This window comes from Arachis hypogaea, chromosome 10, assembly GCF_003086295.3.
Source record: "Arachis hypogaea cultivar Tifrunner chromosome 10, arahy.Tifrunner.gnm2.J5K5, whole genome shotgun sequence".
NCBI classification, from domain to species: domain Eukaryota; kingdom Viridiplantae; phylum Streptophyta; class Magnoliopsida; order Fabales; family Fabaceae; genus Arachis; species Arachis hypogaea.
Genome location: NC_092045.1, coordinates 14586978 through 14604961, shown reverse-complemented (window position 1 = coordinate 14604961; position 17984 = coordinate 14586978). Strand labels below are relative to the sequence as shown.

At 35.0% G+C, this 17984-nt stretch overlaps 1 protein-coding gene across 1 annotated transcript; it reads right to left on the bottom strand.

Annotated features, from left to right (window-relative positions):
- Positions 1-14343: 14343 nt before the first annotated feature.
- LOC112715221 (protein SOSEKI 2) lies at positions 14344-17593 on the bottom strand. Its single transcript, XM_025766981.3, has 6 exons — positions 17320-17593; positions 17168-17237; positions 16967-17079; positions 16309-16610; positions 15392-15885; positions 14344-14735 (listed from the first exon to the last, which is right to left on the bottom strand). Exons 1-6 carry the CDS (start codon positions 17546-17548, stop codon positions 14612-14614), a joined length of 1332 nt encoding a protein of 443 aa, XP_025622766.1. The 5' UTR covers positions 17549-17593; the 3' UTR covers positions 14344-14611.
- Positions 17594-17984: the final 391 nt, after the last annotated feature.

The following is a 17984-nucleotide window of genomic DNA, read 5'->3' as shown; positions in this document are numbered from 1 at the left end:
TCAACGGTGGAGTTTCTACACACCATAGATTAAGGTGTGAAGCTCTGCTGTACCTCGAGTATTAATGCAATTACTATTGTTCTTCTATTCAATTCCGCTTGTTCTTGTTCTAAGATATCACTTGTTCTTCAACTTGATGAATGTGATGATCCGTGACACTTATCATCATTCTCACCTATGAACGTGTGCCTGACAACCACCTCCGTTCTACCTTAGATTGGGTGAATATCTCTTGGATTCCTAATACACGCCGCATGGTTGATCGCCTGACAACCGAGCGCTCGCCTGACAACCGAGCCAGCCATTCCGTGAGATTAGAGTCTTCGTGGTATAGGCTAGAACTGATGGCGGCATTCAAGAGAATTCGGAAGGTCTAAACTTTGTCTGTGGTATTCTGAGTAGGATTCAATGATTGAATGACTGTGACGAGCTTCAAACTCCTGAGGGCGGGGCGTTAGTGACAGACGCAAAAGAATCACTGGATTCTATTCCGGCCTGATTGAGAACCGACAGATGGATAGCCGTGCCGTGACAGGGTGCGTTGAACATTTCCACTGAGAGGATGGGAGGTAGCCACTGACAACGGTGAAACCCTTGCATAAGCTTGCCATGGAAAGGAGTAAGAAGGATTGAATGCAGACAGTAGGAAAGCAGAGAGACGGAAGGAACCAAGCATCTTCATACGCTTATCTGAAATCCCTACCAATGAATTACATAAGTATCTCTATCTTTATCTTTATGTTTTATTCGTATATCACCCATATTCATTTGAGTTTTCCTGACTAAGATTTACAAGGTGACCATAGCTTGCTTCATACCAACAATCTCTGTGGGATCGACCCTTACTCGCGTAAGGTTTATTACTTGGACGACCCAGTACACTTGCTGGTTAGTTGTGCGAAGTTGTGTTTATGCCATGGTATTGAACACCAAGTTTTTGGATTCATCACCGGGGATTATTTGAAGTTGTGAAAAGTATTGATCACAATTTCATGCACCACGTTTAAACAATCAAATAACCTTTCTATCCGCCTGACTAAGATCTACAAGATAACCATAACTTTCTTAATATCACAATCCTCGTGGGATTGACCCTGAGTCGCTCAGGTATTACTTGTACGACCTAGTGCACTTGCAGGTTCAGTTGTGCGAAGTATAATTCTGCACACCATTTGTCAAATTGAGTACGATAGAGTTTTGAAGTTTAAAACGGCTTATACAACTTATCTCTCAAATCAAGCCTCTAAGGCAATAAAATTAACTATATAAAAGATGAGAGAATAACAACAACAAAAGTAAAGTGAAATAAAACATAAGGAATATCATCTCCCATTTTGTCACCATATTCGCAAACTCACCGAGGTGAGGTACAACCTACATCTGAAAAATAATAACATATGGTATGAGAACGGGAGGTTCTTGGTATGGTAACAGTCCCCAATATATAAGATATAAGGTTCCGGGACGCCAAAGGCTATTCTAGAAATTCACATCACAGATATTCAAGTTTAACAAAACAAATAACTTAAACCATAATCCATAAATAGGGTTATCTAAACTTAGAAGACCTCTAATTAATACTAATCACACCACTGTATCCCACGGCCTTTTCCAACCTAATTTCTGTGCAATCCCATCACCATTGTCTTCCGATCCTCCTTGACGCCGGTAAAACACATTTAATGCAAACAAGTAAAGCAGAATTAATATTCAAATATAACAGATAAATCAACTAGCATATAGACATGTTATTCAAATAGGCATACTCAAGTAATTATAGCACACAAGCAGATAGATGATGCCAATGATGAATGTCTATACTATTTTAGCTCGTGATATCACTTGTCGGTTCAAAATTCCAACCCGACACATCCCCGGGATGTCACCTTTTGCCACGACCAGGGTTATAGTGCCCTGCTCACTATTTCTAGTGCCCAGCATTTTTATCTTGCACCCCATGAGTTATAGTGCCCAACACACTCTCTCAGGTTATAGTGTCCGAGTTCACTCTGACAGCTGAAAGGTTATATGAGTGGGAGATTGTCACAGTCCTTACATCATAATATAGGCGGGAGACTACCTCGGCCCTTACGCTGCCACCGCTACCTTAGACAAGCGGGAGACTACCACAGCCCTTGCCCAAGGTGCACAGCAACTTACCAATCATAACAAGTCAGTATTCCTCAAGTTCATTAGTCTCAGATCAATCTCAACTCATCCTCAAGTTCTAAACTCATCATCCATCATCAACTTTCTATTTTCATTATAATCATTCTTCTTTATCAAAATCTCTTCAAAGACATACTTCACAACTCAACATACACTAATTTCATCTACAACATTCCAAAACTTAAGTCATCGGCTATAAACTCATACATGATGTACCAATTTATTCTACTAACCCATCTCTAATAGTCTTAAGGCCTAATTACTAGTTAGCAATCTTAAACAGTAGATAAAGGAGTTTGGAAAGCTAGAGAACCCTTGAAAAATGAAAAAAAAATTATTTTTCAGTAAAACAGGGTGTATGCGTAAGCATGCCAAATGTATGCGTACGCACACCTAAAATTTTGCCCATCTCGCGTATGCATACAAGAGTTCGTGTACGCATAGGTGCCAAACAGAATGGCACGCTCGTGTATGGGGGGGTTCACGTACGCATACCCCTCCAGACTTGCAGAATTTTGTAAAGTTGCAAAAATCAGTTTTAAATACCAAACTTTAAACATTCATAACTTCCTCTACAGAAATCCATTTTCATCAAACTTTATACAAATTTAAAGATCTTTAGACGAACTTTAATTTAAGACAAATTTCAATCAATTTCAAAAATTGAGGCTCAAGTTATGATCCATTAAAATTCACCAAAAACTAGTTTTTTGCCAAAAATGACATTTCTCTAGTTTTCCAAAACATCAAAACCAAACCAAACTAAAACATAATTAATCCATCACAAAACACTAACACACACTATACTTTACTATTCCATTGTACTTTCATCACTTCCACACTTAATTCACTCAATTCTTCCTCCATAATTCAACACAAATCTATAATTCCAATTCAATACTTCCATACCAATCATTCATACAATCTAATTCGTCATATACACTCTTCATCAATTTATAACATTATCACATCACAATCATTATATCACAAGTATCATTCATCCAATCAATACTCATTTCATCATCTACATTCATTACCCAACATCAATAATTTCCATCATATATAATTCATCAAAATCATCATACATCATCAATCCAATAAATTTCAACAACCAATTCAATCCTATCCTAAGGTCCACTAGCCTAAGTTTCCAAAAATATTACATATTACATAAAAGAAACCAAAATCATACCTTTCCTGATTTCCAAAATGCACCAAACACCAAATCGAAGCCTCCAAACTCAATCCAAAAGCCTCAAACCAACTCCAACAAACACCAAAACTCAATCTAACATAATACAACAAGCCAACATCAAACCTATGGTTTATAAAAACAACTAAACATAAGGGTTTAGTGAGACCTTACCTTACCCAATGATATTAGGGACAAAACCCAACAATATTTCAATGCTAGATCACCCGTAAACAAATAAAATCACAAAATCTACTCAAAAACCAAACGTAAAATTATGGATTTCGTTAGGACAAAAACTGAAGCTTAGGATTTGAGTTGCTTACCACTTTGTTTATATAGAAATAAATAGCTTAGTGAGAGCTTCGCATAGCCGCAAATGGCTCGTCAATCGGAACTCCGTAGCTCAAGATATGGCCAAAAGAAGGAGATGAATAATAGCAACTCTCTTCTTCCTCTCTTCTCTCACCAGCGCCCCTTTCTTGTTTTAGGGCTAGAAATGAGCTGAAATGTTCATTAGTTGTGTTTATATATGTTGGGCTTGGACCTAATTTGGGCTGGTCTAACCCGTTAGCGTTTTAGATCCGTTTGGCCCACTTTGGGCCAAAATCTTTAAGATTAGTACTTAGTTTTTTATTCTAAATTATTTTTTCCTTCCAAAACATTAAATTTAATTTTTAAAAAAATCTTATTTTTCTCAATACGCGATTTCGGTTGGAGTAGAGTCGGTACTGCTGGCTTAAGTGCCGGTATGCGTTGTTACAAAAACATTTCATAAAAGATACATTTTCCCACTCAGAAAAATTCATTGATTTCAAATTTCACCTTTTTATTTTCAAAATATCATTTCTATATTTTTGAACCTATTTCGAACAGTTAAAATTATTATTTTATTAAAGTGTTTATTCCGATTCTTACATTCTCCCCTCCTAATAAAATTTGCGCCCTAAAAAATACGAAGCATTCTGCTACTAACGCCGTCAACCTAATCAAGTCGTCAAAGCATCTCGTCCATCATAGTTCTACCGCGTCGATGTTCCCTCACGCCTTCCACTGTGTTACTCTGATTATTTGTCACTAAGAATCCGAATTACTCTACTACATCGTATAAAAATTTTTCTTTTAAATCAAATACTGCTTTTGTAACATTTTCCAAAACCTTCAAAACAAGTTCAATCTAAACCACTTCATTGTTAAAGCTTTTTAAAAAGAGTCAAAAATCAGTTATTCGTAAATTAATCAAAATCACTTTTGGTAAGTTAAATTATAAACCAATTTCAAAAATCAACAAAATCGTAGGACTCAGTTTTCTTCTAAACCATATCATTTAAACCAAGAGTTCCAATCTAGTTTCAAAATCAAATCATTTAAACCAAAAGTTTCGAACCAAATTTCAAAATCATTCTAAGCTTTAAAACTTTTTCAACAAGTTTCAAAACCATACTGGTTAGAAATGAAAATCTTAATTAAAAACCATAAAAGCATTTAGCTGCATCAGTCGACACTTCCTTTGCCACTAGTGCTGAACTACACCCATCAACCGATATGCCGCAAAATGCACGAACAGATTTTCTGGAACATGCTGAACTCGTAACGCATAGGCTAAGTTAGTCATCCTCACTACCTCTCCATTAACGTGATTGACCTCATCCGTGAGTTGCCATTCGGGTTTCCTTTCCACACCAAATAATTGATATCAAGGTGATCACTCTCAATATCTCAAGCGCAGTGCTTCAATTATCCCCAAAGGCACTCAAAAACAAGCATGTTATACGTATCAAATAGATATCCTAAATAGCACGAAAAAAATGACCCAGAGTGTGCAACGAAACACAATCAGTCCATCCCTCAGGCTCACGAGGACGAACAGCTCTGATACCATAAATGTAACACCCCGTTACCCTAAACCTTACCTCTAGTCGTAAAGCAAAGGATAACAAAGTGCCACGATAGTTCTAAAGATTAATATATATATATATATATATATATATATATATATATATATATATATATATATATATATATATATATATATATATATATATATATATATTCAAGAATTTATATTACTAGAATCCTGATGAAGGAATAAAAGCTCAAAGTCGCATAATGCGGAATTACAAAAATGCGAAGCGTTCACACATTGTAACTAAACGCGTAGGTATGAACAGAACAAGACATAATACATATAAAACTTTGTAGATAGCTCCAGGATACACAAAGTAATAAATAATTAATACAAAAGAGGACTGGCCACAGCCTGCGGAGTTTAGGCTGGTTAGTCAAATTGAGTACGATAGAGTTTTGAAGCTTAAAATAGCTTATACAACTTATCTCTCAAATCAAGCCTTTAAGGCAATAAAATTAACTTTACAAAAGATGAGAGAATAACTACAACAAAACTAAAGTGAAATAAAACATAAGGAAGATCATCCCCCGCTCTGTCACCATATTTGCAAACTCACCAAGGTGGGTTGCGACCTGCATATGAAAAACAACAACATATATAGTGTAACACCCTAACTATCAAAATGTCACGCTTTCAGCTGTGCCACTCTGACAGTTCGAGTATTACGACAACTCTTAAAATTTTTAATACTAAAATACGAGTCTGTTTAAAGCTTAAACCGAATTTTTCAAAACATACATTCATACTTACGATACACTTACAATACTTACAAGGAATACATATATACATATATACATATTAATTTATAAGCATTTCATATCAAAATACTATCCCTCTTAGAATTACTATAATAGGATACGTGAAAATAAAATCTACAGTGATTAAAAACCGCCTTATTCATCTTTTTAAAACCAAAGATTTAATATCAAAATCTGAAATCCTTCTAAAAGAGAAAACTGTTAATTCTTTAAAAATCCAAAAGCCTTTTTAAAAGTTTTTCCTAGACAGTATGAATGACCAAGTTGTTCCAAGCATAGTTTCATTAAGTCTATGCTGAACCAGTTTAGTTTTTCATACTTTTCTAAACCAAAAACACAAACCAAACACGGTCTTCAACCCATCTCATAATCAATCACGGCCCTAAGCCTAAACAATTCAACCAAGAATCAATCCACCACAATCCAACCAATTTTCAGTCACAAATACAAGTAAGAAGTTTCAAACACAATCAAGCAGTTACTTCAAGTTGAGCAGTTAGCAATTAAATATAATTATTGACATAGACAAACTAAGTACAATATGCACACCTAAACAATGTCATATAGATGCATATGATGCATGCCTATCCTAGTGGCTGATGAGTCTCATCTATCGGTTATAAAGCCAACCCGACAAGTCCTGGTAGCTAACCATTGGACTGTCCCTCTATCGTGCATCTCCAACTCGAGTAATTTCCAATCAAAATCATATAATATATAACACCCACACTGGTGTTTATCCAAGGGGGCGAGCTCATCTGGAACTTTCAGTGTCCGGCCACACTTACGACATAGGATCAGCAGAGTATTGAGTCTCAACCTGGAGCACGTGGTGGCTAGCCACTGCTTTCACCCAGGAAAACTCGTATCTCAGATATTTGGAAGTGCATTAAATCACATTGTCAATCAATAATCATGTACATGTACATACCCAGCCATAATTTAATATTTATCACAGCCATCCGGCTCATAACATACACAGTACTTCCTTCACAATCCATCTCATGTTAAATCATCATTCATGCCATATAATACTTTTTCTCAAATCACTTTTCTTTGAAAACAACAATCAAATTCATCTTTGTCTCAATTTTGAGATGCTCATTTCTCAAATAGTTTTAAGCTCATAAGCCATTTTTCCTCAAAGTAAGTTTCTTTTTCAAAACAAGGCCACCCTCGGCATCATCTTTCCAAAACTTTCAAAACCATGCAAAATTAAAAATCTCTTCTGAAAGATTCAAAATCATCCATCCTAAAACAGGTTTGGTAATAAAAATTCCTCAGCAGAGTCTCAAGACTTTAGGAGAGAATAACATAACTCATTTCCTCAAATTCATTTAAAATCTGTAAAACCTTAACTTCTTGATTTGAGTAATAAAAATAGAATCTAAGCCAAGTCGAGTCGTGTAATCAATTACTCCAACCACATTTTCAAAACCATTTCTTTCACTTGAACCAAAACCAATTTCAACCACATGATAAAAATTTGAAGTGTTTCGAACGGCTCGAAAATCATTTTAGTTTTGCTAAACCAGAATTCAAAGAATACTTTAAAATTTTTCTAAAACGTCGAAAAATGAGATTTGTCATTCGAAATCCAAATTCTTTCAAAGTCACTAAAACTCCCCCAAGTAAAAATCCTTAAGTCAAATTAAAAATAAACATAAACCATTTTCACCTTTAAAACAACCTTCAAGCATAAATCTCTTCCGAATGACTTACACCCAAAAACATAATATTTTTCTTAGGAAACAAGGCTAAGTCATAATTCTCTTTTCAATAATTCTTTTCAAAACATAATTTTATCACTTCCATAAATAATTCAGGTAAAGATAATAAAAGTCTTAAATTCACAATTCTTCAAGTAAAATAGTAAAGGCCTTAAATTCATAATTTTTCAAAAAACATTTTAAATAAAGACTCAGATTTTATAGGAATTTTGTCAACATCTCCCCTAAAACTTAGACTCTGCCACCCTTTCTAGGTCCCAACCAAACCATTCTGCCACCCTCTTCAACAGGTTCAAAAAAACCAAATCAGTTCAAAATCAATCTGAATCCAAAAGTGCATACCAATTTCATATTTCAAGAAAACCAATACAAACTCAAATCAATTTCCAACGGATTAAGCTCAATTTCACAACTTTAAAGATACTCTTCAAGAACTGTCCGTTTCACAAAACCAAACAATAATCTAGTCAAATAAACATTCATATCCATCCAAGATAACCAAACAATACATAAGACTTATGCAATCACTAAAGGTACATTTCTCACACCAGTATCCATGTATAACAATTCCAAAATCATAAAGTTTAGTTTTCTGAAAAGCTTCTACCTCGATAAGTCAAAATCATAACCCAAACACTTCACAGAATTCTTTTCGTCTCGACCCGAAACTAACGGCAACTCTAAAACCTCAGCTCCGCTTGCTCTCAATAGCAAAAATAGCCTCAAATGCCACATGCAAACTCGATTTCTAATGCTTAAGACCATTAACATTGCAAATACTTTAATACACATAATAGAATGCTAATACGGGGTCTCCGAAACAAAAAGACTTACTATAATGACAAAACAAAGCAGCGGAGGTCTCTGAACTGGCTTGGCGGCAGCCTTGGCAGCCACCCCAAGCGGCAGCGGCGACTGGACTCTGGCGACAGCAACTGAAACTAACATGCAATGATTGTAACGCTTCCGGAAACTCAAAGTAAACGAGACCCATTACCAACATTTCTTTTTCGGCAACGGCAGCGAGTCTCAGGCAGCAGAGGCGCGGCAGTAGTTGAGTACAAGTATCCCCTCTCTCTCTCTCTCTCTCTCTCTCTCTCTCTCTCTCTCTCTCTCTCTCTCTCTCTCTCTCTCTCTCTCTCTCTCTCTCTCTCTCTCTCTCTCTCTCTCTCTCTCTCTCTCTCTCTCTCTCTCTCTGGCTCTGCCATAAATGATGGCGACTGACTCTACGATGAGGACAACGACGACGCGGGCACAGTAGCGGCGGCGATGGGCTTCACGGCCAGGGCGACTGCGGCAACATGAGCCCCGCGAAGACGACGGCAGACGCAAGACAGCTTCGTGACGACGAATGTACGATGGTGACAGTGGAAACACCGCATGGTGGCGGCGAACTGGAGCACAAACGGCGGTGACGGGATCGAGCACGACGCGACGGTAAGCTGGACGCGATCCTGAGCAACGTTGCGGTGGTGCGGCAGCTCCTCCTCCCCGGCACTCCCTTCCTCTCTCTCGGATCCCCCTCTCCTCTCATCCATTTCTTCTTCCTCGAGCCCCCTTCCCCGATCCCCTTTTCTTTTTCTTTCTTCCTTCTTTCTGCGTGTGTGTGTGAGTAGTGTGTGTGTGTTGGTGATGAGTGTGGGTGGCTAGGGTTTGTATTTGGAATTAGGGATTTTGGGGTTTAATTTGAAAACTAATTGAATTCTTAAAATTATTTTAAAATATTATTGGTTGTATTAAATTACTATTTGGTTTTCACTTAAATACTCTAATTGAAATATAATACATTATAATTAATTTTCTTTATTAACAAAACATAAAGTGTTTAATTATAAGATATTTTCATATAAAAATCTTGTTATTCTACGACTACTAATTTTATAATTTAAATATAGGAAATAATTCAATAATTATAAAATTAGTTAAAATTCTAATTTAAATAGCCAAACATCATTATTTTTTAATTTCTAAGACTTAAATAGTAAATAGGAAAATAATCCAAAAAATTATAGAGTTTGGAAAAAAAACCTTAATTTATTTCAAATCCAATTAATCAAAACTACCTCTAATTATCTTCAATAAAATAATTTATGAACTTAAAACCGTAAATAAATATATATAATTTAAAATTAGTTCATAATAACTTTTCAAAAGTTTTGTGTCTTACATATGGTATGAAAATCGGAGGTTCTCAGTATTGTAACAGTGCCCAATATATAAGATATAAAGTTTCAGGACGCCAAAGGCAATCATAGAACTTCACATCATAGATATTTAAGTTTAACAAAACAAATAACTTAAACCATAAGCCATAAACAGAGTTATCTAAACTTAAGGGACCTCTAACTAATACTAGTCACACCGCTGTATCCAACAGCCTTCGCTAATGTAACTTCCGTGCGATCTCATCGCCACCGTCTTCCGATCCTCCTTGATGCCAGTAAAACACATTTAATGCAAACAAGTAAAGCACAATTAATATTCAAGTATAACAGATAAATCAACTAGCATATAAACATGTTATTCAAATAGGCATACTTAAGTAATCAAAGCAAACGAGCAGATAGATGATGTATATGATGAATGTCTATCCTATTTTGGCTCGTGATATCACTTGTCAGTTTAAAATGCCAACCCGACATATCCCCGGGATGTCTCCTTTCTGCCAAAACCAGGGTTATACTGCCCTGCTCACTATTTCTAGTGCCCAACACTTTATCTTGCGCCCCGTGAGTTATAGTGCCCGGCACACTCTTTCGCGTTATAATGCCCGAGTTCACTCTCCCAGCAGAAAGGTTATGTGAGCGGGAGACTCCACCAGTCCTCACATCTCAATATAGATGGGAGGCTGCCTCGGCCCCTACATCGGCACCGCTACCTCAGACAAGCAGGAGACTGCCACAGCCCTTGCCTAAGACGCACAACGACTTACCAATCATAACAATTCAGTATTCCTCAAGTTCATCAGTCTCAGATCAATCTCAACTCATCCTCAAGTTCCAAACTCATCATTCGTCATCAACTTTCCATTTTCATTATAATTATTCTCCTTTCTCAAAATCTCCTCAAAGACATACTTCACAACTCAACATATACTAATTTCATCCACAACATTCTAGAACTTAAGTCATCGGCTCTAAACTCATGCATAATTTACCAATTTATTCTACTAACCCATCTCTAATAGTCTTAAGATCTAATTACTAGTTAGCAATCTTAAACAGTAGATAAAGAAGTATAAAAAGCTAGAGAACCATTGAAAAACGAAGAAAAATCATTTTTCAGTAAAACATGGTGTATTCGTACGCATGCCAAATGTATGCGTACGCATACAAGAGTTCGTGTACGCATAGGTGCCAAACAGAATGGCACGCTTGCGTATGGGGGTTCGCGTGCTCGTACCCCTCCAGACTTGCAGAATTTTATAAAGTTGCAAAAAATCAGTTTTAAATATCAAACTTTAAACGTTCATAACTTCCTCTACAGAAATCTATTTTCATCAAATTTTATATCAATTTAAAGATGCTTAGATGAACTTTAATTTAAGACAAATTTCAATCAATTTTGAAAAATGAGGCTCAAGTAGTTATGATCTATCAAATTTCACCAAATATTGATTTTTACCAAAAATGACATTTCTCTAGTTTTCCAAAACTTCAAAACCAAACCAAACCAAAACATACTCAATCCATCACAAAAATACTACCATACTCTATACTTTACCATTCTATTGTACTTTCATCACGTCCACACTTAATTCACTCAACCCTCCCTCCATAATTCAACACAAATCTATAATTCTAATTCAATACTTCTATATCAATAATTCACACAATCTAATTCCTCATATACACCCTTCATCAATTTACAACATCATCACATCATAATCATTATATCACAAGTATCATACTATCATCCATACAATCCATACTCATTTTATCATCTACATTCATTACCCAACATCAATAATTTTCATCATAATTCATCAAAATCATCATACATCATCAATCCAATAAATTTCAACAACCAATTCAATCCTATCCTAAGGTCCACTAGCTTAAGTTTCTAGAAACATTACATATTACATAATAGAAATCGAAATCATACATTGACCGATTCTCAAAATGCACCAAACACCAAAGCGAAGCCACCAAACTCGATCCAAAAGCCTCAAACTAACTTCAACAAACACCAAAACTCAATCTAACATCATACAACATACCAACATCAAACCTAGGGTTTATAAAAATAAATAAACACAAGGGTTTAGTGAGACCTTACCTTACCCAATGATATTAGGGGCAAAACCCAACGTAAAATCACAAAATCTACTCAAAAACCAAACGTAAAATTGCAGATTTCATTAGGGCATAAAATGGAGCTTGGGATTCGAGTATCTTACCACTTTGTTTAGATATAAATAAATAGCTCGGCAAGAGATTCACGTGGCCGCAAACGGCTCGTCAATCGAAACTCCGTAGCTCAAGGTATAGCCAAAAGAAGGAGAAGATGAATAATAGCAACTCTCTTCTACCTCTCTTCTCTCACCAGCACCTCTTTCTTGTTTTAGGGCTAGAAATGAGCTGAAATGCTCATTAGTTGTGTTTATATATGTTGGGCTTGGACCCAACTTAGTCCCGATCCAACCCGTTAACGTTTTAGGTCCGTTTGGCCCACTTTAAGCCAAAATCTTTAAGTTTAGCGTCCAGTTTTCGATTCTAAATTACTTTTGTCCTTTCAAAACAATAAATTCAATTTTCAAGAAAAAAAAATCTTATTTTTCTCAATACGCAATTACGGTCAGACTAGAGCCAATACTTCCGGCTTAAGTGCCGGTACATGTTTTTACAAAAATTTTTCGTAAAAGATATATTTTTCCACTCAAAAAAATTCATTGAATTCAAATTTCACCTTTTTATTTTTAAAATATTATTTCTATATCTTCAAACCTATTTCGGGCAGTTAAAATTATTATTTTATTAAAGCGTCTATTCTGATTTTTACAAGATTGATTTGAAAGGTAATGTATTAAACCACACCATGGCTGGTCCCGACAATGTTATCGAAAAGACTTTACATCGGATTGATCTTCAACCCCCTCTAGGCTCATCCTGACCTTAAAGGCATCAATATGCTCTTGGGGATATGTCTTTCCGTCATACTTCAAGTCCATTGGCTTGTCAAAATACTTTAGCAATCGAAGTTGAAAAAAGTGAGAAGCAAATGGAGTCTGACCCATGAAGACATGTTCTTGGGATTTCCTATGCCTTTTAGGTGTTGGATTCCTCTGCGGGGTCTGCCTCCATTTAAACTGCGCAGATCGCGATTCTTCTCCAGCTGAGGAATTGCCATGTTGTCGAGGTAACCTTCTCTCGTCTCTATGACATGAGGGAGAAGGTGAAGCCCTCCGGAGTTCATGCCTTTGTTCATGAGTTCTGGGATGAGGTTCTTCCCGCTTCTTGGCCGAGCGACTTTGAGAATGAGACCGCATGGATAATGAACGCTCAGCCAGCTGTCGCTGAAGCTCCAATTGGTAACGTTCCAATTCTTGCACCATGTGTCCCATTTCATGCATGGCATGATGATAGTCATCTCCGAGGCCAGCAAAATGATGGGTTTCTGGATTTACAGGTTCACAATTTTTGTAGCCAGGTGAGACTTCCTCGCGACTTGGTGTGGCGTTTGTCTCATGTCCATCCTCCCGTTGGCTTTTCAACGGGGTTTCTAAATTAGTGGTAGATTGAATCCGCCGTTCGGCCATGATTCTTACTAAAGTGGGATCCCCACAGACAGCGCCAAATGTTCGTTCTCGGAGTGACGTCATGATCTAAAGAGGTGGAAAGAGATCCCAACTTCGTCAAGTGCAGAACCAGGCCAGGTGGACAACCTACAAGATACTCCGATGCTAAAGTCAGTAGTATGCTAGGTAGTAAAGTGAATTTCTCGTGTGTTTACCTATTGTTTGCTTCTCCCTTTTAGTCTTTACCTTTTGGGGCTGCCATTTTTCTGATGTTTAGTGCTCGTTACTGTCGAAATTCGATTTATTTTTGTAAATATGGGATAAAAATTGGTATAATCTTATAATATTGGAAGATACGATATTTTGCAAATTATAGGGTGATAGAATTCGCAGAAGACGAATTGTCATATCAGATTTTTTTTAATTTATAAAAACAATACACAGACTGCATATTATATTATTTTAATGTTAAAGTATAATACGCAATTTGCATATTGTATTATTTTAATATTAAATTACAATACACAGACTGCGTATTATAAATATACAAACTACATATTCTGCATATTGTGCTTACGTCCCCAGATAGAATACTGTAAAACTTCATTTTTATAATATTAAAGTAAAACTCTATTCATTCTTCAATATTAAAATAAAAAATTCTCAAAATTCAACAATTACAGAATCGAATGGTATGACCATTGCAGTATTTACCGTTTTTTCGTAAAGTCAATTATGACCTTAATCACTTTATCAATTTCTCTTTTTGTCCAGAACAAACAAATACACAGTATTCTTTCACTATTACCTAAAATACTAGTAATTTAAACATTAGAGCGTGCAAATTCTCTTCCCAACCTAATTCCAACACAATGCAATTTAGGATCTTAGCAGCTTATCAGTTCGTAAACTCTGTAACCGGTACAAAGACCATCTAATTTGTATCATCATAAATCCATGATCAACAGATTAATAATCAGAGGATAGTTAGAACTGGAAAGTAATTATATACTTAACTAACAATGCAGCGAATAATAGATAATCCGATCCTCTATTATAATTATTTAGTACTAATTCCAGAAACCTTCGCATTTGTCTTTGTAAATATCACTATCATTTCTTGCTTTCTTTGGAAGACTTCTTACGAGGCATGCATTTTCCTTTAGCTCCTCCCTTCGCTTCCCTCTTCTCTTCTTCCACTTCCTTAAACTTCTCTTCTATCCCTAACTTGCTGCTCCTGCATGCAAATTAATTTGTGTAAATATGTATTTGCAAAAGTTAAAATATGTAAATATGCATTTAATTATTGGATAGACGGAAAAAATAATTTACACTATTAACAATCAAATTTATTTATTTAAATAACTTTTAACTTTTTAAGTAATTAATATAAAAAATCGCTGTTTTGACTATTGTGACATTATATTATTAAATTCTAAAAAACAAAACACCTTTTCACTTATTGTATATGAAAATTTTATTACAAAGCATTTTAATTTTTAAACATTAAATATATTAAAAGTTTTGATTTCCTAGAGTATTTATTGCCATTAGCAGAGACTAATTGCTTTTTTGCTTGGTCCTTTTAGTTAAAAATTATACCACTAGTCTAGAAAGAATTCACTATTTGAAAGAGACAAAAAGTTTTAAAACTTTTCAATTCTCAAATTCTTAACAAGTGTATCTAATAAAACTATAATTATTTTTAACGTTAGTTAATATATAATAATAATCTTACACCATACAGCATTTTTTCTTATATATTTTTTTGATTCCACTTAAATATTAGAAAATATAAAATTACTCTTTATAAAATTAATTTAAAAAATTGAAATCGTAGTATTTTAAGTACTAATTATTATTATAATTATACTAAATTAGTAATGCACCAACCTCTCTTGGTTATAGGAATTAGACCTCTTGAGAACCGGTTGAACATCCGAACCGGTCTGGTTGGCCTTGATGGATTCAACAATGCTACCACTGAAGTATTCTTTCTCCTCCGACACCAAATTCCCAAACCTCGGGTTCTCCGACACGTACTTTATCATCTCAACCTCATCAGAAGAGTTTGACACACTCTTCTTCGTTACTCTCTCGAAACACGCGCTCCTCGACCCCGCGTTGCTCACGCGCCTTGGCTCGTTGTTGTTGTCGTTGGCCTTGAAATCCGCACCCGAGCTTCCACACGCTATCAGTTGCAGCAGCACCGAGTTGCGACTCGGTGCCGATGCCGCTGACTCGCCCTTTTCTTCTAACCGTTTGGAGCATTTGTTAGGTACTTCTTGGTTCAGTTTCTCAGCCAGTGTTGTTGTTGTTGAGGAAGAAGAACCATGTGGATAGGTAGATTCATGAGAATGCTCTAACGGCTCTTTGTGTTTACTCACCTAAGTTGCACAAATATAATATCTTAAGACTCTGGGTTATAAATATATGAAATTTAATTCAACAATATTTAATGTAAGCAGTGACTACACGTAGTATTATGCACGAGACATTATATTCAAACAGTACACCTAATTGCGTAACAGTAATGATGGGCAAAAACATCTTATTTATCTTTCTAGCATTTAAAGAAATAAAATTTAAATATACATATTATTTTTTTAAAATTATTAAAAGAAGTTTATCTTTTATATAAACATAATGTACATTTTATTTATAAAAAAGATTATATTATTATTGTTAGATAGTTAGAAACAAAATTGTATAAAAAATGATTACATATTAGTGTATTACTTTACTTATATATTATAAAAGAAGAGAAATAACATAGAGTATGAAGGGAAATGAGGGAATAATACTAGTACCTTTTGGGGTAGTAGTAGTTGGTGATCATCGTCGGTGGATACGCCTCTTGAGCAACGAGAGTGGGGTGTGGCGGTGGAGCTAGTAGTGTAGCTTGCTCTCTCTTCTTCTCTTTCTTCCACCAGCAAGAACTCTTCTTCTTCCTCTACTTGTTCCTCGTACTCTTCTTCGTATTCTATGCTTTCCTTCTGCCTGTGATGACTCTCATGGGGGCTGCAATTGAACGACTTGCGTTTTGGATTCATTGCCTGTTTTTTATTGTTGTTGTTGTTGCTGCTACTAACGTGTAGCTGTTGGAATCTTTCTGCAAAGTTTATATCTGTTCATTAGCTCAAAATTATATTTCTTGTACCAAATTCATTCCAAAATATTAGTCTTGTTTTTAATAATAATAATAATAATAATAATAATAATAATAATAAATTTTGAGAGTTAATACACAATTTATAATCAACATTGCAGCCAACATTTAATCTAAAAAAATTTGAAGTTCAATTTAAAAAATATTTAAAACTTAAATTCAACAAAAATTTACGATGAATGGGCTTTATATCGACTAAAATTAACAACTTGGCTTAAATTAGCTGTTATAGTAATGATTTTTTAATAATAATAATAATAAAGAAGAGAATATGAAATTATAGAGGGGAGGGGAGTAACCAGAAGAAGCTTGAACAAGTTCAGATCCTTTGAGTATATATTCTGCTCCTTCAGCGGGGTGTATTATGTCATTAAGTGCCAAGTCACACCACACATAACCGCTCTTATAGTTCCTAATAAACAAAATGCAATATGCTCGATTACTATACAGAAGAAGCCAAGACAAACAAAGTGGTTTTCTTTTATAGTTTAATTAATTACCTTTTACAAGACCATGAATACTGTAATGGCATGCCACTTCCTCTCAGCGCTATGAGCCGCTCGAACACATCTTCATTTCACCAAGTAAAAATAATAAATCAATCAATCAATTAAAATTAATAAAAAGATAATTTATTAATTGAATAGAATACCTTTCAGACGGAGAGGGTCATTGGGGAAAAGGGTGATTTCAACGTAATGGGGATGCTCTAGAAGGCCATTACGGGACAAGTAGTAAACAACATGAACCCTCTTACTCTTAGTGTTAGTGTTGGCGGGCTTAAGCTTCTGCTTTGGCTGTTGCATTCTGCACATTTTAGCGAGATCTGGGGTAGTATCTCTATCTCTACCTCTATTATCTCTATGTGACGCAACATCCATTCTTCACACTACTTTCTAATTAAAATGATTCACTCTATTTTTGACTTTGTTGTTTGGTTGAGGAACAATAGACGACCCGAGAGGACCCTTACATATATACTTCCTTTTAGAATCACCACCGAATCATATCAAATTAAATAATAAATTATAAAAATACGTACACTTTGCTTGAGTTGTAATTTATGTACATTGAACACATTTTAAATATAATATTTATTAACGTTTGACACATATGTGTGTTTTTTATGTCTAACTATAACTTAATAAAAAATAAAAAATTTTTTACGATATATTTAGACACACTTAAATATCATCATGTATGTCTTAGAATATTCATCTTTATTTTTTATATATATTATTGAAATAAATTTAAAATAATATATATTATTATTTATTAAAAATAAAAATATATTTTAAATATTTTATATAATTAAAA

Excerpts from the sequence above, each read along its gene's own strand:
- LOC112715221 (XM_025766981.3), bottom strand. The coding sequence starts at position 17,548 with ATGGATGTTGCGTCACATAGAGATAATAGAGGTAGAGATAGAGATACT. Across the intron at positions 17,238-17,319 it reads TGACCCTCTCCGTCTGAAAG|ATGTGTTCGAGCGGCTCATA; the intron begins GTATTCTATTCA and ends GGTGAAATGAAG. Across the intron at positions 14,736-15,391 it reads AATTCCTATAACCAAGAGAG|GAGCAGCAAGTTAGGGATAG; the intron begins GTTGGTGCATTA and ends ATTTGCATGCAG.